The following is a 24,452-nucleotide window of genomic DNA, read 5'->3' as shown; positions in this document are numbered from 1 at the left end:
GATGAGGGTTTCTTGCAATTGCTGTAACCTATTTGAAGCTGCAAATGTAACTTGGCAGAACTGCTTAGTGATTTCTATTTCTGTGTGTATGAGAAGTGTTGTACAGGCAGCTGGTCTGCTAGACTCTCCAAGTTAGCCTTGGGTTACATGAATGTTTACTTAAGTGGGCCACTGATTGAAGTGGTAAATTGGTTTTTTGAACTCTTCAACTACAGTTCTCCTGGTGGTACTTAATGTGCACGTGTGTTTCCATTTGTTGTTCCTTAGCTTTAAGTCATTCCTTATCTGTCATAAGTTTTGATCAATGTTGACTAAGCTTTTGATGTTTTAATTTAAATGTTCTTTTAAAACTTGTTTTAGATGGGTTTAAATCTTGAGGGTCTGCAACCTCAGTCTTATCTGTAAATGTTAAGCCTAAAGTTTGTGCCATGGGGGTAAGATTGTATCTATTTTTCTGCAGTTTCGAAGGAGCTTTCGATGTCTATTGGTAAATCTGCTATTGGTTATTGCAAATGTCTTATCATTTTATAGTAGCAGTTTTAGTACAGTAATTGAAATTTTTGAGGATAATTAAAAGGTTTAAGCCTTATTCACTTAACTTAGAGTTAAGTAATTGCTTAGCGAAGGTTATGTTACCTTAAGGGCTTTATTAACTCTTGAAAGACCTGAAGACGTTATTGTCGGAGCTCTTGACTTCAGTGTCATAATGTGTATGCCATTTATTGACAGCCCCGACTTCTGAGCCGTGACATTGTAATTGACGTGGCACTGGCTCACATGTATGTACTTCCGTATTTCGACCTGTGTGTGTACTCTGGCAGTGTCTCTCATGGCCATTAGCTCTCGCAGGGGTTTTGATTCTGGCTCCAGCTGCTAAACAAGTTTAGTTTTCTGGATATTCTATTTGATGGGTGGTTTTAAGTAACTGCCTTTTTGAGCTTGCCCTGTCTTGTGATCTCACATAATGAACCAAGGAATCTATTTTCTGCATTGAGTTTATGAACACTTATGTATGTAAATTTTTGAATGTTTAAATTCCATCTGTAATTCACTGCTCTTGATGGTCAGCTTGGAATGACTTGCTTGCACACTTCTCATAACTTGTTGATAGATTACCAGACACAAAGTTGTAAATTTGCCCTCTTTCTTGTTCTTGGTTGTCATGTAATTTAATTAGGAAAATGGAAATGGAAATGAAGTCCCATGCTTCTTTACAGAGCGTAGGGGAACGATGCGGAAGACCCGCACCGCTTTACTAGGCAAGGTCCTAGTTGAGGTGGTTTGCCATTGCCTTCCTCCGACCGTAATGGGAATGAATGATGATGATGATGTAGACGACACAACAACACCCAGTCATCTCGAGGCAGGAAAAATTCCTAACCCCGTCGGGAATCGAACCCGGGACCCCGTGCTCGGGAAGCGAGAACGCTACCGCGAGACCACGAGCAGTGGACAACCTTTACTTAATTCCACTGTTATACTTGTGTGCATTTTATTTAAGGGCCTTACAGCCATTTAAAATTTTGGATTACTTTAATGTGTTGTTTACTGAGTTTTAAGAGTGGTTTGGAGTTGTTTGGGTGAAGAGACCAAACTGTGAGGTCATTGGTCTCATCGGATTAGGGAAGCATGGGGAAGGAAGTCAGCCATGCCCTTTCAAAGGAACCATCCCGGCATTTGCCTGGAGCGATTTAGGGAAATCATGGAAAACCTAGATGAGGATGGCTGGACGTGGGGTTGAACCGTCATCCTCCCAAATGTGAGTCCAGTGTGCTAACCACTGCGCCACCTCACTTGGTTTTTAAGAGTGGTCCCTGCAGGATTGTCATAAACAGTATTTATTTCAAGTATTGTTTCTCCATTTTAAATTTGCTTGTGTATGTGATGCTTGTAGTTTAAATTGATATTTCTCTTGTCTTAAAGTCTGCTTATGTAAGAGAAACTTGAAGTTCATTATTGTACAACAGGTGCAAGAGAAGATTGTGGTTTTAATTATCATTCTGATTATTGACATATTTTGAAATAAATTTGTAATTTCTTAAGGGAAAATGATGTGCTCATCCCGGGTTCACATTTCCACCTCTACTATCATTTGTCCATTTGTCCACTACAGACCGATTCATGGAAATTGCAGCTTAAATGTGGTACACGTACCTAGAAAGCCAAAGTATCTGGTGCACATACCCATGGTTTTCAACATGATGTAGTTTTGCTGCCTGCTCACTACTCCCATCCCTGTACTCATCCTGCTTCTCAGCCAAGCTGGTATCACTGTTCCCCATGAAACCTTTAGATAGGGTTGTGCTTGACCAAATGTGTATCACAGACAGAAACAACTTCCAGCATGCAAATCATATGTAACAACTGCAACAATACATAAATGAAAGATCGTAATCACGATTCAGTCCAGTTCTCAATCTTTTGTTTGTTCTGCAATCAAATAGTGAGGTATGTTCGTACTATCTTCACAACGAGTCTTGCTGCTGTAATTTATTCTCGCAACAACAATTAGTCGGTTTATTTTGTTTCTTAGACATTTCATTCTGAATTAAATTTCCTTCTTGTTTCATCTCAAAGTTACCATCTTCTAAAGTTTATTAAATGCTGGTAACATTTTTACCTAGTATTCTAATATGTGAACAGCGAGAAAATTTCTCACTTCCAAATCATTTAACATATCTGTACAATGTCTCATAATCTGGGTTTAAAATCAAGCACTGGGTTTTGAAAGACAACATTTGTGGTTCTTTGTGTTATCTTTACTTAATAAGCAGTATTAATGTTGATTAATGCTGGTATATAGTATCCATACACATATGAGAACTTTTATTGTAAACCTGTTCAAATATCACAAGAGTCTGTAAGTTGATATAATTTAGCACTACTTCCTCCTGTGTTTCACAAAATTGTCAAATTTCAGGCAGAGCAATAGATCGTTGGATGGGCTAGTTCGTAGTTTCTTATGTATCCTTTGTACTAGCACCATACGAGTCGAAAGTCATGATTGCTCAAGCAACATCAATACTGTAACGAGTGCTTCAGCGTATCAGGAAATCCTAAGCCTGTTTGAAAGTCTAAATCATCTACCCAGCCCTGCTATCACAAATTCTTCAAAATAAATCTGCATGTGACCTCATAGCCAAAGCTTCACCTGTAAATGTAAGATGATCCCTAAACGCTATATTAAATAACGAAAAATCTCAACCCTGCAGCTATTGTTTAATCTGTGAATATAAGACAGCTCTTTATTTTTAGAAAGACTAATTTGGGGAAAAACCTCGTCTTATAATCAGGTTAATACTGTTTTCCATTACTGCTAAAGAAAAAATAAGCCAAGTCTGAAAACCTCCTTGGCACTTCATCACACAATTGGCACTTTAATGGTCAACTGCCTTAATAGTCAATCACACTCACGGTACAACCTGCTTTGACTGCTTTAGCAGTACACACAGTCAAAGTGATAATAGTGTTGGCCTAAGGAACTTGCTGAGTTTGTTCACGGAGAAATCTTTCCTATATCAATTGCTTATAGTCACCTAATGAGTCATAACCTCACATTTAAAGAAGAACAAGTGATCTGTTAGAAGAAAATAATGTTTACTAACATAAGAACAAAACTCAAGTTACCTCAAGAATAGTAGCAAAGTCTTCTCGACCCAGTAGCCCATATGCTGTTCCTGCTAACTGCCTGATGGTATTGTGGAAGACATCACCACCAAAACAAAACAGTGCTACTGCTAATTCCAGTCCCGTACCAAAATCACATTCATCAGTGGCGATATTGGCTGCTGTAATAATTTCTTGTAATTTTCCAAGGTGTGCATCACGTTCCTCATCTGTTGTTGCTGTTACAACCTTTTCCAACAGCTTCTTCAAGGTTCCTTTTCAGAATTGAAAGATAAAAGTAAGACTTACTAGTAAATAAAAATTATGAAACTGAATTACTGGCCAGTAATGGAAGTAACTATTATACTGTGCAGAGAAAGAAAGGGCACACATTGAATGTTCTTTACTGTCTATATTAAACTGTTTTTAATAAAACTTCAAAAATTTGTAGAAAGAAACAACCTTCAAAATCGAAAATCCTGTCCTTTCCTGCCTCACTCCCCCCTCCCTACACACACACACACACACACACACACACACACACACACACACACACACACAAGATTTTAGAAAATTTTACATTTGTTGTCATAGTTAAAATTCAGCACAGATCTACTCTTAACGTTGCAAGTAACCTCTTGTTAAAAAATGGCATTCAATGTTACATTTACCGGATAAACTCCACAAACTGGGATCTTACCCTAGTGAAGTGTAAAGCTGTAAATAAAAGAATAATGACCAATTCAAAGGTGGATCACGGCAATTTCATCCCTCCTTAGTGACTGGTATGAGGTACAATGAGCTTTTGGCCGAAGCCTTCTTCAGAAATGAACACACACACATTAACACAAGCAAGCACACCTCATGCACACATTACTGCTCTGTACATTGAAATGTAATCTGGTCATTCTTTCACAGGGATCAGTTCTCAGTTCACTTTTCTTTAGCTTGCACATTGCAGACATGCCAAAAACAAAATTATGAAAGTTTGGTGACACTCGTGACTGCATACTTGCAAAAAGGTGTACCTAAATTGAACAGTCAGAAGAGATCCAAATGGAGGAACTGGAGGAAGTGGGAATTACAAATGGAGACTCCAACCAAATGTCACCAAAATGAAGGCTTTCTGCTTCCCCCTAAATAGTAAAAGTGAAGAAAAAAATCTCAACAGACAGTTTGAAAACACTACAATTACTCACAATAAAACATATAAGTACTTGAGGGGAATCCTTGATAGAACGCTGTCTTTCAGAAGGCATCTAACAAAAAGGGCAAAAAAATTGAAAATCAGACTCATCATCATTCAAAAGTTATGTGGTACAACGTGTGGAGCATCGGTATCCACCCTATATTCTTCTGCTTGGGTCTTGCCTTCTTGTCTATTGAACATTACGCCTCAGTTTGGCTAAGCTGCCAAAATGCACAAAAGATAGATTTCCAACTAAATAACACCATGAGAATGATTGCTGACATCACTAAATCAATGTCTATGGGATAGCAACCAGTACTAAGCTACCTTTCACACCCCCAACTACGACAAATAAGTGCTCTCATGAAAGAGTAAAAAAAGATAATGGATAGTAAAAATCTACCGATTCGTCAAGATGTGAATGATGCAGACTGTAACTGATTCTGCTCTAGATGACCACCAATAATAATAGCAAGGGTCGCTGTGGAAGATAAGTTCAACATAACTAATCCATCAACTCAAGAATGGACTGGACAATAAAATAATACAATGCCATGTATCACCCAAAAACCACTGGGATTTGACTTGCCATGCAAAACATAGCCAGTGCTAAACAGAATTAGAACCCAACATGGCAAATACACATACCTTTTACACAAATGGGATAAAGAACCATACTCACTTTGTTTTTGTGAAGAACCATGAATTGTCAGACATATCATCAAATAATGCCCCACAAGATCATACCATGGCAGACCAGAAGACTTGCTGCTGGTGATTCCAAAATCAATAGATTACATAAATGCTGCAGATGTTTGTGTATAAGATTTTATATTGTAAATGTTATGTTCTAAACTCTATGTATTTTTCTCTCAACGTGTCAAAAATCCAAATGATAGAAAAACACAGGCAAAACATACAACATTAAAGAAGAACACATGACACTATCCAGGCCATTTACCAACATGCATGTCCACTTTATAGCTTTCTATAAAAAGATGAATACTACCAAACTGGCTCACAGCATCCATGAAGAACTGTCACGTTAAGGAGTTGCGAGACGAATTTGCTGAGCGTGCTCCACAATGTTATTCAATAGACCTACGCGTTTGTTGTATTACACAGGACATCTGGATTTTCTCATCAAGAACCAGTTTCCTCGAACTCCAGAGGTACGAAATTGTCCTTCAAGATATCTGCTCACCATTTAATCAACAGTACTAGTACTTATGATCAACTAGTATACCATCTACCTCACTTCTCCTGGATGCTGGATTTGTACTTTCTCCCCCCCCCCCCCCCCCCCCTCCCCGTCTCCTTGTGGGTACTGGAGCTGGGATTTCTGCAAATGTATGAGTGGAAATCATAACTGCCTTGAAAGCTGAGTATTTAAATATATTTGCCAATGAGGAGCGTGGCTGCCCATGCTCATTCACAATCAATACCTTGAAAATGAGAGCCAGGCTCACTCAGAACATCTTGGTGTTCACAATCAGACAAATAAATAATAAAGGATGAAAAACACGAGTACAAGACTGAAACCATATATTGCATGTGTGATATAATTCTGAAGAGATGGTCAATACAAACTTTAACAAATAAACAATAAAAAACTATTAACACCAATAAAATGTTGGGCCACCAAAATGATATACAGTGGTCTAACAGCTCTAAATATCATCTTTTAGTAAACAGTTTGAGGCACATGAAAGCCTGAAAAATGTAATCACTTAAAAAATGTTTAATAGATGCAGTTCCAACAATTATGACACAAAAGATGAAATTAATTTATTCTGCTTTCAATAATGTACTGGTCTACAACTGGATTTTATTTATTTCAAGATACTCAAGATTTGATCAAGGAGTCATGGCTCGGTATCTTTAGGAAGCATGATTACTGCCACTACTTTTACTTCCTCACAAAAGCTGTGAAACCAAACTGTGATAGAAAGAAACATTATAGGTTTTGGGCAAACCAACGATTTCTAGGCACCTAACACTTTTGAGCTTCTGTAATCTGATCTTACAATCCTCAAATGACCTTAACCTCTTTAAACACTTGCAAAGCATATTAACAGAGAAATATGATTGCCTTCTTTTTCGTCAGAAATTTCAACACCTTAAGATGTTGTCATTTAGTTGCACTTACTTTCAGACTCTATGAGGCTTCTGTAACCAAGTTCAGTCTTCTTGTCATAAGGAACAACCATTCCTGCCTGATGAAATGTCTTACAGACAGTTTTCCTAGATCGAGCTTTCATTTGTGGTGTGTTGAGATCCAGAGTGATCTTGTGGTTTGTGGCCCATTCTTGCAGACTACTCTGTATTCGAGAAACTTTCATTTTTTGGAATGGATCTGCTTTAGAACGGTATTCCTCAAGATATGAGCTGTGAACAGAATGAATGAAGCATGCAGAAATAGGTTACAAAGTAAAATAATATTAAAAAACTAAATTTCTCAAACTATTGTTTTAATAATAATAATAACAGTGGTAATAATTAATGTGCTGTATATGCTATCTTGCAGTACATCATCGAGGATCTGATTCTCTTCCTCCCTTGCCTCCTCGTCCCTTCAACATACGCTTCTAAGATTGTTTTTATAACTCCCTTACTCCTCCTTTCTTAATATATGCTCTTCCTTTCTTAATATATGCTCTATCCAGTTACTTTTCCTTCTTTTTATTACACTCGTGAATTGTCTCTACTCTCCCACTCTTCTCAGGACCTTCTCATGTTTCACACTATTCACCCAACTTATTCCTTGCATCCTCCACCAAGTCCACATATCAAAAGTCTCCACCTATTACGAACTTAGTTTCTCATTACCCACATTTCAGCATCATACAGGACGGCACCTCCCACGAACTGTGGATCTTGCCAAGTCGGAGACTCGTGTACCTCAACAACACAGAAAGTCATACTGTACATGCAGCCAAAATGGAGGGGTAGCAGTGCAGAGACCAGAGGGGCAATTTTCTTTTCAATAGTGGGGAATACTCAGGAGAATGTCATAATCAGGAAAAATAAGATTGGTATTCTGCAGTCAGAGAGTGGATTGTTACATTACTTACTCAGGTAGGTAGGTTAGAAAATGAAGAAAGGGAAATGGACTGGTCGAAGTTATATATAGTGGGAATCAGTGAACTGTGGTGGCAGGAATAACAAGACTTCTGGGTAGGTGATTACAGGGCTATAAGTACAAAATCAAATAAGGGTAGGCTTAAAAATGAATAAGAGAACACAAATGCGACAGCTATGAATAGCATACTGAATGCATTATTGTAGCCTAGGTAGATACCAAGCCAACACCAACCACAACAGTAGAAGTTTATATGCCATCTAGCTTTGCAGATGATGAAGGGACAGAAAGAGTGTATCGTGATATGAAGGAAATCATCCAGATAGTAAAGGGAGATGAAAATTCAGTTGTGTCAGGTGTCTGGAATTTGGTAGCAGGAAAAGCTAGAAAAGGACCAGCAGTAGGAGTACATGAGCCGGGGGAAAAGAATGAAAGAGGAAGCTGCCAACAAGAATTTTGTATGGAGCATAATTTAATCATTGCTAACACTTGATTTAAGAATTATGAACGAAGGCTGTATACTTGGGGAAGAGCCAAAAACAGTGAAACATTTCAGATTGATTACATAATGGTAAGGCAGAGCTTTCGGAACAAGGTTTTAAACTTTAAGACATTTCCAGGGGCAGACCATAAAATATGAAAACTGGATAAATTTAACAAACCACAGGTTGTTGAGAGTTTCAGAGAGCATTAGGCATTGTTGGATTGCAACAGGAGAAAGGAATACAACAAAAAATGAATGGGTAGCTTTCAGAGACGAAACAGAGAAGGCATCAGAAGATCACATAGGTAAAACAACAAGGCCTAGTGGAAATTCTTGGATACATTAAATTTAATCAACCAACACAGAAAATACAAAAATCCAGTAAATTAAGTAGGTGAAAGAGAATAAAAATATCTAAAAAATTAGACAGACAAAAAGTGCAAAATGGCTAAGCAGGAGTCACTAGAGGACAAATGCAAGGCTGTAGAAGTAAGCATAACTAGCAGAGAGATAGATGCTGCCTACAGGAAAATTGAAGAGCTCTTTGGAGAAAAGTGAAGCAACTGTAAAAATATCAAGAGTTCAGATGGCAAATCAGTACTTAGCAAAGATGGGAAAGCTGCAGGTTGTAATGAATATATAGAGGGTCTATATAAAGGAACAAACCTGAGCACAATATTACAGAAAGAGGAGGAGGAGGAGGAGGAGGAGGAGGAGGAGGAGGAGAAGAAGAAGAAGAAGAAGAGGAGGGAGGTAAGATACTGCAAGAATAATTTGAGAAAATGCTGATGCTGATATAATGCACCTGGATTCATTACCTCAGAATTATTGAGATCCTTGGGTGAGTCAGCCATGACAAAATCATTCAGCCTGATGTGCAAGAGCAAGATATATGAGGCAGGCAAAATACTTTCAGACTTTAAGAAGAACATAATAATTCAAATTCCAAGGAACGCAGGTGCTGACAGGTGTAAATATTACTGAACCATCAGATTAATAAGACACGGTTTGCAAAATATTTACACAAATTATTTGCAGAAGAATGGAAAAAGCAGTAGAGGCTGACCTTAGGAAAAATCAGATAAGAAATGTAGGAACACGTGAGGCAACACTGATCCTACAACTTAGAAGACAGATGGAAGAAAAGCAAGCCTTTGTTTACAGCGTTTGTAAATTTAGAGATAGGTTTTGGCAATGTGGAATAGACTACAAAATAGGTAGCAAGGATAAAATACAGTGACCATAAAGTTATTTAAAACCTGAACAGAAACCAGACTGCAGTTACGAGAGTCAAAGAACATGAAAGGGAAGCCATAGTTGGAATGAGATTGAGACAGGGTTGTAACTTATCCCTCGTGTTTATAGCTGTGAAGGAAATCATGGAGAAATTTGCAACGGGAATTAAAGTTCATGGAGAAGAAACAAAAACTTTGAGAATTGCCAATGACAATGTAATTTTATCAGAGACAGCTTATGACTTGGAAGAGCAATTAAATGAAATGGGTAGTGTCTTGAAAGGTATTATACGATGACCATCAATAAAAGCAAAACAAGGGAAATACAATGTACAGAAGTTGAAATAAATCAGCCAACACTGAGGTAATTAGGTTAGGAACTGAGACACAAAGTAGTGTATGAGTTTTATTATTTGGCCAGTAAAATAGCTGCTGATCACTGAAATAGGGAAGATACAAAATGCACACCGGCAATAACACAATAATATCTGAAAAAAAAGGAATTTGTTAAATCTAGTATAAATATAAGTGTTAGGAAGTCTTTTCCGGAGATATTTGTTTGAATTTTAGCTTTCTATAGAGCGAAACATAGACAATACACGATGCAGAGAAGAAGAAAATAAAAGTTTTTGCAATAGGGTAGTATAGAAGAATGTTGAAGATTACATGGGAAGGTTAATAACAAATGCAGAGATTATGAATCAAACTAGGAGAAAGAGAAATGTGTGGCACAACTTGACTAAAAGAAGGGACTGGCTGAATGGACACATTCTGGGGCATCAAGGAATTGTCAAAGTGATAACAGGAAAAGATGGATTGTAAAAGGAGATCAAAGATAGAATATAGCAAGCAGGTCCAAATGGACACAGATTGTTATATTTATGCAGAGAGGATGAAGCTTCTTTCACAAGACAGACTAGATGGAGGGCTGCATCAAAACAGTCTTCATACTGACTTGTCTGGCATAGCAGTAATAGGTTATAAACACAAATATTCCTCATGAAACAGTCATCTATTAGTGAAAACTGTATTAAATTCCCTAAAGTAGTTCCAGAGATAAGCCTTCACATACAAATGGAAAAATGTGGCTGGGGACTTTAATTTATAATATTAATGATTTGCAAACAATTAACTGGGTACAACTGGGTAAAAATTAAGAAACATGCCATGGCTAATGCAACGGGCTGCATTAGCAGATCTCACCACAGCTGACCGAATGTTATTGCAATGGGGACTGCTGTTGGTACAAGGACTGCACTGCAATGCCAGGCAGTTACTATGTCGCTTGGTGCAGCCGGTTTGGAAATATCAATGACACAGCAGGAAGGCAGAGACATTGCAGCACTGGCAGCCCAATTACTTCACACATGAGCCACAGGTTTATTGTGGCTTACATGATAAAATATCAATGACGCAGCAGGAAGGCAGAGACATTGCAGCACTAGCAGCCTGATTACTTCACTTACGAGCCACGGGCTTCTTGTGGCTTAAGTGATAAAAAACAATGCTGTAACAAAACATGCCAAGTCCAAAGTTCTGGAATTAGTGCTCTCTACCTACCCTTTGGGTCACTTGAGGGTCTGCTTCAGATGCTGGCCCTCAACCCTGGAGGTCTCTGGCTATCATACAGGGCCATGCAACTGCTCGTAGGCAAATTTTTGCTTGCTTGCCTCTGTTCTGGAAAGATATTGCTGTGGTGAGCAGTTCCTACTATCTTATGTCTACACTGTGATCTCACGCACCACATCTGGGGCTACCTGGTCACCTTTAGGAATCACAGCTGTTGCAGTGGGACACTGACTACCTTGCCTCTGGCATTATCGCTCCCCCACCTGCGCAAAACCACTGAGCTGTGTGCTGACCATAGTGCCTTCTCTGTCAGCGCATACAGTTTTTATGTCCTGTGGCATTGGCCTCTATGGGCATCAGCATGACCATTGCAATACAAAGTGATAAATATGTGGTTTATCAATGCTGTATCATTGATGACATGTTGGATTCTATCAGGCATCTACTCACCACCTTGCTGCTACCCTGCCTGGATGCTGGGCCACAAGCACCCAGATTTCCAAGAACCTCACGCATAACCCACCATAGGGCCAACCATCACAGTCACTATAATATGTACAGAAGATACAAATAGATTCTGGTGATAATAATTTCATGTGACTTAATGGCCTTGTGAAAGTCTTTCAATTGGACACCACTTCCGTGACTTAATTGTCCCCAAGGGGACTTAAAGTTTAATGTGGAACCTGAACTGTGTGTCATTTCTGGTGAATCTCCACTTCACTGAGATATGAATGTTAGATTAAAAGGCAGACAGAAAAATCCGTAGCCCGAACTGGATTGATTCCATGACCTTCCAGTTTCCAGGCCCAAGCATTACTGCTAGATCACCAAGCCTGACATAGATTCAAGTCAATCTTTGCTGCTCCCTGTTGTTGTGGCAAATGTTTACTTTACTGCTTTTTTTCTGCCAGATACTGCCTTCTATGTAGCTGACTAGCTTATTTCCATGAGATGTCAATTAAATTCAGAAAAGATAACAATACAAATATTACTGGTCCACAATTACTTATCAGTAGCAAATTACACACAAACCTTCCTTGTGAATCAGTCTACCAATTAGTGAGAACAGCATTGAAATCACTACAGAAGTTCCCAAGATTAGTCTGAATTTGTGCACAGTAACTGAGGCAAGGGATGTTAATTTATAATAAGTATTTACTGATTATCTACTCAACCTATTAATGTTTTATCTTTATTTATAGAGCTGATGATGATCATTAATTGTTCATGCCAATTAATAATTTGTGACAATCTGCAACCCCAACTATTAAAATAAATATTTCCAGTTCTTTACTCGCTATTATCAACACATCTTTCGTGGCATGTGTAATGAGCCTAATTATCATATACTGTAAAATCTTTTAATTAGTAACAGTTTTCACTTACACTTAGAAAGATCTCCATGCAGCTGCTTTGTATCATTTGGCAACCTATTAAGGATACAGGGTACTTATAAATGGTGGAAAAATTTTTTATGACTTTATTAAATTCTATACTCTTTCCTGATTACATTGATATATACATTACAGGGTTTCAAATGAAAAATAACCGATATATACCAAATTTTAAAGTTACAGTCATGTATACCGCCACGGCTCCTCTATTTCTGTTACAGAAACCAGTATTATTTCGAAAAGAACTGTGAACTTTCTGTATCCAGCGATTATACATATGACACATTGTATATGTTGCTAAAAGTGCAGGTTTCTAGTGTCTGTAAATGATTATCTTTACTTTTGTCTCGTTGAAGCAGTTTGTTCACATGTTACTGAGTGCTTGTTGCCCAAGTGCTACATATATTTGTGGAAGTACATATCCTTCAGTGTGCAATAAATATGAACTATGCCATGCGTCGAGAAATTCAATAAAAGGAAATTCCTTGGTAACCAGTTCACAAACAAAGCAAGCCACATTTTTGAAAGTAACCTATGTATCAGTTCTTCAGCGAAGATACTCCCACATGGCACGTCTCCTGGTGATTCAAATTTTTGTGTTAACAATGACACTGTTTGTAGTGGATTTGTTGTTGATGATGTGGACATCTTATCTTCTTTGATAATGGAAGAGGCAAAGTATAAACAATGTGACTGTGTAGACTGTCTGGAAATAACTGAACAACAAAATAGCAGGAAGGGTTTAGCGTCAAAATTGGTTGTTCTGTGTAGATCCTGCAATAAATCTACTTCGAAAATGACTTCAAACGTTGTGCATAATTCATATGATGTGAATTTGAAGTTAGTGTATCCAATGCATGCAGCAGGAAAAGGAAAAAAGGCTGCTCAAACAATTTGTGGTTTGATGGACTGTCCTCCTCCTCCGCCTCCTCCTCCTCCGCCTCCTCCTCCCAGTAGGTTCAGCAAGCACATAAAAATACTTTTAGGTGCCTTGACGGTTGTGTCTAAAGCATCTATGAAACTTGCAGTAGAAGAAACTATATATTAGTGGAACCAGGGGCGTTGCTGTTGCACTTGATGGGACATGGCAACATCGAGGACATCGTTCCTTGAATGGTGTTTTAAGTGCTACTTCTCTGGAGAATGGAAAAGTTGTTGATTTTGAGTGCTTATCTAAGTACTGCCACACCCGCCATGGTAACACTGACAGACATATTGAACATCAGTGTTCTAAGAATTATGAGTGTTACAGTGGAGGTATGAAGTGTGATGGAGCTCTAAAAATATTTCAGAGGTCAGTGCACATTTATAACGTTAGATATACGAAGTACCTAGGCGATGGGGACTCTAAAGCTTTCAATAAAATTAATGAGTTCATTGTTTATGGTGATACCTCGGTAACAAAACTGGAGTGTTGTGGACATGTGCAAAAGAGGATGGGTGCTAGACTGAGGAAGGTACAAAGAGAAATGAAAGGAAAGTTGCTATCAGTTGGAAAACCTCTGTCTGGCTGAGGCAGATTGACAGAAACTGAAACAGACCTCCTTCAGAGTTATTATGGACTGTCCATTAGATGAACTGCACCTCTGAATGACGTTACAGCAATGAGAAAAGCTGTATGGGCCACCTACTTTCCTAAGTTGTCCACAGATGACCACCCTGTTCACAGATTTTGCCCTAAAGGAGAAGATTCTTGGTGTGGTTACCAAAAAGCAAAAGAAAATGGTCAAATATACCAGTATAAGCATTCTCTTCCTGAGCTTGTTATGAATGTAATAAAACCAATTTTTAGAGACATGAGTGACCCTGTTCGGCCTAGTAAATGTCTTCATGGGGGCATTCAGTAGACAAGTGAAAGTTTCAACCATTCCATATGGGAAAGATTACCGAAGAATGTTTTTGTAGGACTAAATACATTAAAAGTTGGTGTCCTAGATGCAGTGATATGTTTCAATTATGGAATGATAGGAAGGTTGGAAGCCTTGAGAAATTTAGGCACAAAATGTGGCTCTAATATGGAAGATCTATTGCTTGCATGTGACAGACAACAGGTGCATGAAGCTGAAAGCTTCACTCTTCAAGTTACCAAAGAAGCAAGAAGTGCTAAAAGGAATGCCAAGAGGAAGCTTGAAGATGAAGAAATGCTGCAGGATGAAGACTATGCTTCAGGAATGTTCTGAGGCACAGTTTAACATATCTTCATTCACAATTTCCCACAAGAAGTATTTTTCAGAATTCAGGTACAAATATTTCCTAAAGTTTATAAAGCATTGCTCTAATTTTTTCTGTAACTCGCAAATAGTCCATACTTATGTAGTAGACCTACGCTTTATTGCAGAATCAACTACATTACAGAAAAAATAACATTTTTAGGGAAAAAAGTATAAAAATTAAAATGTAAGATGTGATTTTTTTATCCTTGCAATATACATAATAGGTTGAATTAAATATGTCTAGTCCCTCAGCCATCATGTCATGTGTATCTGGTAAAAATTTGGTCTCCTTCAAATGTATAACATTGGATTAAATGGTACCTCAATTTGAGGGAACATTTTGGAAAAAAAATTGCATCAATGTCTTTGTAATTTTTTTTAATAGTCCTAAACAGGTTCAAAAATATTCAAAATACTGCTAATTTGTTTAGAAAGTGTGCTGCATTACCTGATATCAACAAAAAAAATCTGTAAAACACATACATTATAAACAGTGTCTGAAAGAAATAGGTGTTGACTTTACATAATATTGAGCTGGAAAAGTGCCCTGTATCCTTAAAGAAAAGACTTACAACAAGTGGGCTCTGATCCAAGAGCTCTTTTATTGCTCAATACTAAGATAATCATCTCTGATTGCAATATTGTAATGATAAATGTATTTAATCATTGTGTTACTTTCTAGGTTCTTTTCTATGGATGTAATTGTCTTTAGAATAGACACAGAAAACACAGTTAGCAAATTATACTTACTGAACCATTCCCTGATAGATTTACATTTATTTGAATTACCCAGTATTCTAACTGCTAGCTTCTATAGACTGTTGTGACTTAAGGATTGACTGCTACCATGGAAATACTAGGGGGTGGAGGCCCATATGGGAGGCAAGGACTGCATTCTGCCAATCCCACAAGACCTGCCTAGCTGCAGCAACCACTTGAAGTTGCCAAACCTTGATCCCACCACCACAAAACTTATTGCTTGCACTATGCTACAGTTTCAGTCTGCTCACTGTCCTGTGTGACCACTGTACTCTGTGACTTTGTTCATTTTCGTTTTTGTAACTGTAGGATTTTATTTGTTTTTACCATTATTTGTTGTATGGTTCTGTACAATGTCAGTAGGAAGTCTGTCAAAAATTTAGAGTAGATAAGATCTCTTGGCCAGGGGATTGCCACATCAGGGCAGTCAAGGGTTTGCATGTTACATGAAAAACTTAATAGTGACCCGCTGCTCACCGTTAACAATGTAATCGATAGAACTGCTACAGTTTTGATACATAAACAAAAACACTGTTGTGAACGCTGACAAAGAAAACGTTTGAGAATGAAAAGTGTATTACCAACACATGAGGGGCAGTCAAATGAAAATCGAACACCTGCCACAACAGGACCATGGAATCATTGCATTGAAAACTAATCATCGTATGAGTTAAGATATTTATCCCACTGAGGAATGAAATGATCAATTCCTGTCTCATAGAACGAGTCCGGCTGCTGACAGATGCACATTCGCTCTCATTCTTACACTTCCTTGTCCAACTGAAACCAACATCAAAACTTTTTTCTCAGGTTGTCAAATATGTGAAAATCACACTGTGAAAGACCTGGTCTGTACAGAGGATGCTGTAGTGTTTCTGAACCAAATTGCTGAAGCATAGTCTTTGCCCAATTGGCAGCATAGGTGCGGGTGTTATTGTGCAACAGGATGATTCTGTCTGACAGCATGCCAACAGCCCAAGGGTAAATGGCAAAGCCAACAGTGGATAAATCCCACACCTCCCTTGCCAAGGAAATCAAAAGCTGAAACTTCCTGGCAGATTAAAACTGTGTGCCAGACCAAACTCGAACCCGGGACCTTTGCCTTTAGCGGGCAAGTGCTCTACCAACCGAGCTATCCAAGCACTACTCACGCCCCATCCTCACAGCTTTACTTCCGCCAGTACCTTGTCTCCTACCTTCCAAACTTTACAGAAGCTCTCCTGCAAACCGTGCAGGACTAGCACTCCTGAAAGAAAGGATATTGCGCAGACATGGCTTAGCCACAGCCTAGGGGATGTTTATAGAATGAGATTGTCACTCTGCAGCGGAGTGTGCGCTGATATGAAACTTCCTGGCAGATTAAAACTGTGCGCCGGATTGAGACTCGAACCCAGGACCTTTGCCTTTCACAGGCAAGTGCTCTACCACTTGCCTGTATGTTATTTATTGACATCTAGGGCTACCAATTTTTTCTGTGTACAAAGTCTTCTAATATAATATTTTGTACTGTCGGGTGTACCACTGGAAAGTGAATTGGAAAAAAACACACACACACACACACACACACACACACACACACACACAGACACAGACACAGACACAGACACAGACACACACACACACACACACACACACACACACACAGAGAGAGAGAGAGAGAGAGAGAGAGAGAGAGAGAGAGAGAGAGAGAGAGAGAGAGATCCCTATGTGGCAAATGTAAAAAAGTAATCTTGTAGCAATATATCATCAGTGTGCAGAACTCATGATTATAGGAAAACACAATTTTACATTCTTGTTGTATTCTTATCCCAAAATGAATCCAATTACAAATAAAAAATACAGCTACAAATGAAAATAATGTTCAATGTCACATGTCAATTTGACCACAGTCACTGTTTTACGTTTATAAAAAAATTCCCTCTGTTCTAATGTTAACGTGCTAGCTGTTCCACATTTTACTGTATTTGCAGGTGTAAAACTGTTGAAATACCTAACTAGTGGCAAGCAGTGATATACATTGGTCAGTAAAATTTACCCTTCTTCCACCACATCTTGAGAACAATCTGAAATTGTCTGTTAAGCTAGCGCTCTCTCTCTCTCTCTCTCTCTCTCTCTCTCTCTCTCTCTGTCTCTCTCTGTGTGTGTGTGTGTGTGTGTGTGTGTGTGTGTGTGGTTTTTTTTTTTCCAATTCACTTTCCAGTGGTACACCCAACAGTACAAAATATTATATCAGAAGACTTTGTACACAGAAAAAATTGGTAGCCCTATATGTCAATAAATAACATACAGCCACATATGTCCTAACGTTATCCCTAGGAGTTTACAAGTAACTTTAATGTTTTGGCTTGGGGATAGCTGCAAGTATGTACACACCTTTTAGTAAAAATAATGATAATACAAACAACGTATGGTGTTCTCAGATTTACTGACAAACAATTGCTTTTGAATGGCAAGTGGCAACAGATGTGCCAGCATTGAGAGTAAAATGCAAGGATGTGAGAAATGAGAAGAAACAATACTTGTGAGACTTTGTGACATGTAAATGCACAATCAGAAACATGGAAAGGAAACACACTAGCTAGGCTTGACATTCTTTGATTTGAATTCAGTACTTGCCAGTATACACACATTGTTATTCCCAACATATATTAGGGCTCCAATATGAAGGCAGTAGTAATTATCAAATTTTTATTTAACTACTTTCATTCTAAGTGGTAAGTATTGTGTAGCTGTAAATCTTCTTACTGTAATAACTCACAATTAAGCTTTTGGGTTATGATAACTTTTTCTGTTATTAAATGCACGTTATCCTTACTTGACGGCACCAAAGAGATTTTCAGCCATGGGTTTTATCAAGCAATCCACAGCAGCACAATTACTTGCGACGAAGCAAGGTGCTTCTTTGGGATCATCACGAAAATATCCAATATGGAACAGTTTCTTTTCATCTCCTTTAATTACTGTCTGTAATTAAATAAAAGCAAGTTTAATGGGTGGCAAAAATATAATCAACTGGAATAATTAGTTACTTTTAAATTATTACTGAATAGTTACCACCACCATTACTGGATTCTCCATTCTGTCAATAAAGAATGCAAAACTCATGTACTATGCTTAAAAAATAAAACACTTCAAGAATAAGGCAAAAATTATTTGGAACATCAAAAACAAACCAAACTTATTCAAATGAAACTGAGTATCTGGAAAACAGCTCAGGCAGAAATGGTGACACTTTCAAATCATTTGCTACCAGTTCCATTTTTACTTCCTTACAATGCCTACAAGCACTGCACCCAATAATGAACAACCAAATACATATGCACTAAATCTCTTGTGCAGACACTGCCTGTATCACCAATGGACAGTAGTTTAAAAATACAATTCCTAAGGAAACTACAGAATTCAGTAGCCAGTGCCACTGGCTGTGATGGTGTTTCTAGCAGAAAATTAAAACCTTGTTCTGACTTGACAGGATTACCCTTAAGTTATCTTTGCAAATCAGGCAGTGACTTGGGGTATTTCCTGAAAGACCTAAATAGATTCTACTAACACCCACTGACGAAACTGGAGAACTGAACTACCTGTAATTACAAACCTATATCACTCCCAGCCCCGCATGAACCATGGACCTTGCCGTTGGTGGGGAGGCTTGCGTGCCTCAGCGATACAGATGGCCGTACCGTAGGTGCAACCACAACGGAGGGGTATCTGTTGAGAGGCCAGACAAACATGTGGTTCCTGAAGAGGGGCAGCAGCCTTTTCAGTAGTTGCAGGGGCAACAGTCTGGATGATTGACTGATCTGGCTTTGTAACATTAACCAAAATGGCCTTGCTGTGCTGGTACTGCGAACGGCTGAAAGCAAGGGGAAACTACAGCCGTAATTTCTCCCGAGGACATGCAGCTTTACTGTATGATTAAATGGCAGATTCAGAAGGATGTAGGTTGCAGTAGGTACTGGGAGATGAAGAAGCTTGCACAGGATAGAGTAGCATGGAGAGCTGCATCAAACCAGTCTCAGGACTGAAGACTACACAACAACAATCACTCCCAGCCTTGTCAGAAGTGTTGGAGGAGGTACCTTACAACTGAGCAGACTTGTTAACTGCCTCTCACTTTGGTCTCTGTAAAGGATCCTCCACGCTGAAAGCAATACAAGATCTTATGAATGGAGTATCAGCACAGCTAAACAAGAAAAATTATCCGGTTGATATATTCTGTGGACCACAAAATTCTACTTAGCACACTTAGACCTCCTTCCCACTACCTTAAATGCTTTTTGTAGCAGATAATAAAAACCTGTTTCAACTAAACTGTGATACGTACATTTGCAGTACAATATAAAAAAAAATAATATTCATGTAGACTGCCTTCTTGTTGATGGTTCAGTATGGAACTATAAACTATGCTGGTAAGACATTCAATAACTTACCCTCTAACATAGAGCAAGAATTTGGGAACCACCACCAGTTCAAAAGAAAATTAAAAACACACCTCATTACAGACTCTTTCTACTAATGATCTGAATACCTAGTTGTAAGGAAAGCTCTGTTAACTTTATGAGAAGTAGTAGTGTCTATTATAAAGCTGCACGACAAGTAATAATGTAATAGAAGTAGGACTCAGTACTTTTAGACGTAAAAAACTATATTATGTGAAAAACATCATTGTAATCAAGCAAATATTAAGCTACTAACAGGAGTTAAACAGCACCTACATAGTGAAACTGAGGAGGTAGCAGCTTTTTTTTGAAGAAGCAGTCTCTTTACAGTGTATGTAATATTAAGTAGGACACTGATAATTATTGTTAATGCAGTACATAGATTTAAGTCTTTATAATGTGTCTGTCCCATGCCAGCTCATTCTACAGCCTTTGGTGTGATTGGTTGGTTTGTGGGATTGAAGGGACCAGACTGCTACAGTCATCAGTCCCTTTTTCCAAAACTTCAAACACCCACACAGAATAAAAACGAACAATGGAGGTGACAACAGACAACACAGGACAAGAAAGACTTAGACGGAGAGCAGACAAAAGGAATTAAAATCACACAGAGTGTGACGTGGTTGGCCGACCATAGAGACAAAAAAGGAAAAGCCAACCACCTAGAAACACACTAAAAAAAAGTACCCAGTCTCAAATCGTAGGCCAAAGGCCAGACTCAAAACAAAAAAATGACAAACACTCAGATTAAGTGATAAAATCCCCCTGCCCAAATAAAATGCAGAACTAAGCCTGCCATGGCAGCGTCATCTGTTAAAAGGGCAGGCAGTGTATCAGGCAGCACAAACGTCTGCCTGATCACAGCTAAAAGGGGACAGGCCAACAAAATGTGGACCACTGTCAAAGCGGATACGCAGCGACATAGAGGTGGGTCCTCACAGCGCAATAAGTGGCTGTGCGTCATCTGCGTGTGCCCCATGTGCAGCCGGCAGAGGACAACAGACTCCTTGCAAGAGACCCACAAGGAGGAGCGCCATGCACCGGTAGCCTCCTTGATGGCCCGAAGTTTGTTTGGTGAAGGCAGGATGCACCATTCTTCACCCCAGGTGCGAAGGACAGTCTGCCGCAAAACTGCCCTGAGGTCACTCTCCGAAGGCCCAATCGATAAGGCTGGTGCACCGAAAGCCTGTTTGACCAGCATGTCAACACGTTCATTGCCCGGGATGCCGACATGACCAGGAGTCCACACAAAGACCACAGAGCGGCCGCAATGGGCAAGAGTTTGGAGGGACTCCCGGATAGCCATCACCAGACAAGAGTGAGGGAAACACTGGTCGAAGCTCGTAAACCGCTCAGGGAGTCGTTACAGATAACGAAGGACTCACCTGAGCAGGAGCGGACATACTCTAGGGCACGAGAGATGGTGACCAACTCATCAGTGAAAACGCTGCAGCCAGCCGGCAATGAGTGTTGTTCGTAATGGTCCCCTGGTGTGAGAGCATAATCGATACGACCAGCAGCCATCGAACCGTCAGTGTAGACAACGTCAGAACCCTGATACGTGGCAAGGACGAAAAGAAAGCGGCGGCGGAAGGCCTCAGTAGGGACCGAGTCCTTTGGGCCCTGTGCCAATTCGAACCGAAGGCATGGGCAGAGCACACACCACAGGGGTGTATGCAGAGAGGCCCGGAAAAGAGGTGGAAGAGGGAAAACCTCTAGCCCAGAGAGAAGCTCTCTGATGCGAACCGCGATCATACAACCCAACCGGGGCCGACGTTCTGGGAGATGGACAACAGACTGAGGGAACAGGAGATGGTAGTTGGGATGCCCAGGCAATCTACAAACATGTGTAGCATAAGTGGCCAGTAGACGTTCGTGCCGTAACCGCAGTGGAGGGACACCTGCCTCCACAAGTAAGCTGTTCACAGGGCTGGTCCGGAAAGCTCCAGTGGCAAGTCGGATCCCACCGTAGAGGATAGGGTCCAGCACCTGCAACGCGGAAGGGGATGCTGAACCATAAGCCAGGCTACCATAATCCAGACAGGACTGAATTAACACCTGATAGAGCCATAAGAGGGTAGACCGGTCAGCACCCCAGCTGGTGTGGCTCAAGCAACACACAGCATTAGGATGCCGCCAACACATCTGTTTAAGCTGCCGAATAAGAGGGAGCCAAGTCAACCGGAAATCAAAAACCACATCCAAAAACCGACGTGTCTCCACCACAGCAAGAGGTTCACCGTCAAGATAAAGCCATGGCTCAGGGTGAACAGTGTGTCGCCGGCAGAAATGCATAATGCAGGTCTTGGCACCCGAAAACTGGAAGCCATGCGGGAGGGCCCAAGACTGCGCCTTGCGGATAGCACCCTGCAGCTGACGTTCAGCAACTGCAATGCCAATGGAGCTATAGTAGAGACAGAAGTCGTCAGCATACAAGGAAGCTGAGACAGACGTTCCCACCGCCGCAGCAAACCCATTAATTGCAATTAAAAACAGGCAGACACTGAACACAGATCCCTGCGGTACCCGTTCTCCTGAACTCGGGGGGAACTATGGGAGGCCATAACTTGCACGCGGAAGGTACGATGCGACAGAAAATTTTCATATGAAAATCAGCAGCAGACCCCGAAGACCCCAACCGTGAAGGATAGAGAGGATGTGATGTCGCCAGTCATATTGTATGCCTTCCGCATGTCAAAAAAGACAGCGACGAGGTGCTGACGGCAGGCAAAGGCTGTACGGATGGCAGACTCCAGACTCACCAGATTATCGGCGGCAGAGCTGCCTTTACGGAACCCACCCTGAGACGGACCCAGAAGGCCCGACTCAAGTACCCAACTCAACTGCCGGCTCACCATGCGTTCGAACAACTTGCAAAGAATATTGGTGAGGCTAATGGGACGGTAGCTGTCCACCTCCAGTGGGTTCTTGGCAGGTTTCAAAATGGGGATTACGATGCTTTCCCGCCATTGTGACAGGAAGTCACCCTCGACCCAGATACGGTTGTAAAGGTCAAGGAGGCGTCGCTGGCAGTCCGCCGAGAGGTGTTTGAGCATCTGACAGTGGATGCGATCTGGCCCGGGAGCCGTATCAGGGCAAGTGGCTGGGGCACTTTGGGATTCCCACTCACTGAACGGAACATTGCAGGATTCAGGGTGGCGCAAGTGAAATGAAAGCCTCTGACGTTCCAACCACTCTTTCAGGGAGCAGAAGGCCAGTGGGTAATTTGCAGAAGTGGAACTCAGAGCAAAATGCTCTGCTAATGGTTTGCAATTATGCCAGAGTCAGTACCAACTGCCCCCTTCAGTGAGAGCGCAGGGACGCTGGCAGGGGTCCGATAGCCATAGAGGTGCCTAATCTTGGCCCAAACCCGCGACGGAGAGATATGGAGGCCAATGCTGGAGACATACCTTTCCCAGCACTACTGCTTGTGTTGGCGAATGACGCGGCGGGCCTGCGCACGGAGCACTTTAAAGGCGATGAGGTGTTCTAATGAGGGATGTCGCTTGTGACGCTGGAGTGCCTGCCGGCGATCTTTAATCACCTCAGCGATCTCAGGCGACCACCAAGGTACAGTCCTCCGCCGAGGGGACCCAGAAGAACAGGGAATGGCAGATTCTGCAGCAGTAACGATGACAGTGGTGACCGAGTGAACCACTGCATCAAGGGCGTCATTGGAAAGAGGCTCAATAGTGGCAATGGAGGAGAAAAAGTCCCAGTCAGCCCTATCCATAGCCCACCTGCAAGGGCGCCCAGAAGAGTGATGCTGTAGCAGTGACTGACAGATCGGAAAGTGGTCACTACCACACAAGTCGTCATGCGCACTCCATTGGACAGTGGACAGACGGTAAGAGGCTAGGGCTGCAGACCGAAAGGTCGATGGCTGAGTACGTGCCATGCACAACACTGAAATGTGTGCAGGCACCATCATTTAAAAGGGAAAGGTCGAGCTGTGCCAATAGTTGCTCAATGGTACTGCCTCAGCCTGTTGCCACTGCTCCACCCCACAGAGGGTTATGGGCGTGTAAGTTGCCCAGTAACAAAAAAGGTGGCGGCAATTGGGCTATCAGCGCAGCCAGGACATGCTGCAGGACATCACCATCCAGTGGAAGATACAGACTGCAGACAGTAACAGCCTGTGGCGTCCACACCCGAACAGCGACAGCCTCTAAAGGTGTTTGTAGAGGGACAGACTCGCTGTGAAGGGAGTGAAGGACGTGGATGCAGACGCCACCAGAGACCCTTTCGTAAGCTGCCCGGTTCCTATAACAACCCCGATAGCCACGGAGGGCAGCGGTGTGCATTGCTGGAAACCAAGATTCTTTAAGAGCAATGCAGGGGAAAGGGTGAAGGCTGAGAAGTTGTCGGAGCTCAGCAAGATGGTGGAAGAAACCGCTGCAGTTCCACTGGAGGATGACATTATCCATGGCCGAGAAAGGCGTGAAGGGACTTGGGAGGCAGATTATGCCTCCTAGTCAC

General features: G+C 40.8%; 1 protein-coding gene across 1 annotated transcript in view; it reads right to left on the bottom strand.

Annotated features, from left to right (window-relative positions):
- LOC124622036 (histone PARylation factor 1) overlaps positions 1–24,452 on the bottom strand; it is a 123,605-nt gene that overhangs the window by 28,679 nt on the left and 70,474 nt on the right. Inside the window, exons 5-7 of the mRNA XM_047147594.1 lie at positions 18,350–18,498; positions 6,945–7,183; positions 3,628–3,881 (exon numbers count right to left, since the gene is read on the bottom strand). Coding sequence (XP_047003550.1) covers positions 3,628–3,881; positions 6,945–7,183; positions 18,350–18,498 — 642 coding nt within the window. The remainder of the gene's footprint in view (positions 1–3,627; positions 3,882–6,944; positions 7,184–18,349; positions 18,499–24,452) is intronic.

The sequence above is a fragment of the Schistocerca americana genome, chromosome 7 (genome assembly GCF_021461395.2).
Source record: "Schistocerca americana isolate TAMUIC-IGC-003095 chromosome 7, iqSchAmer2.1, whole genome shotgun sequence".
Lineage (NCBI taxonomy): Eukaryota > Metazoa > Arthropoda > Insecta > Orthoptera > Acrididae > Schistocerca > Schistocerca americana.
The sequence above is the reverse complement of the archived record's forward strand: the minus strand, read 5'-3'. Positions and strand labels throughout refer to the sequence as shown.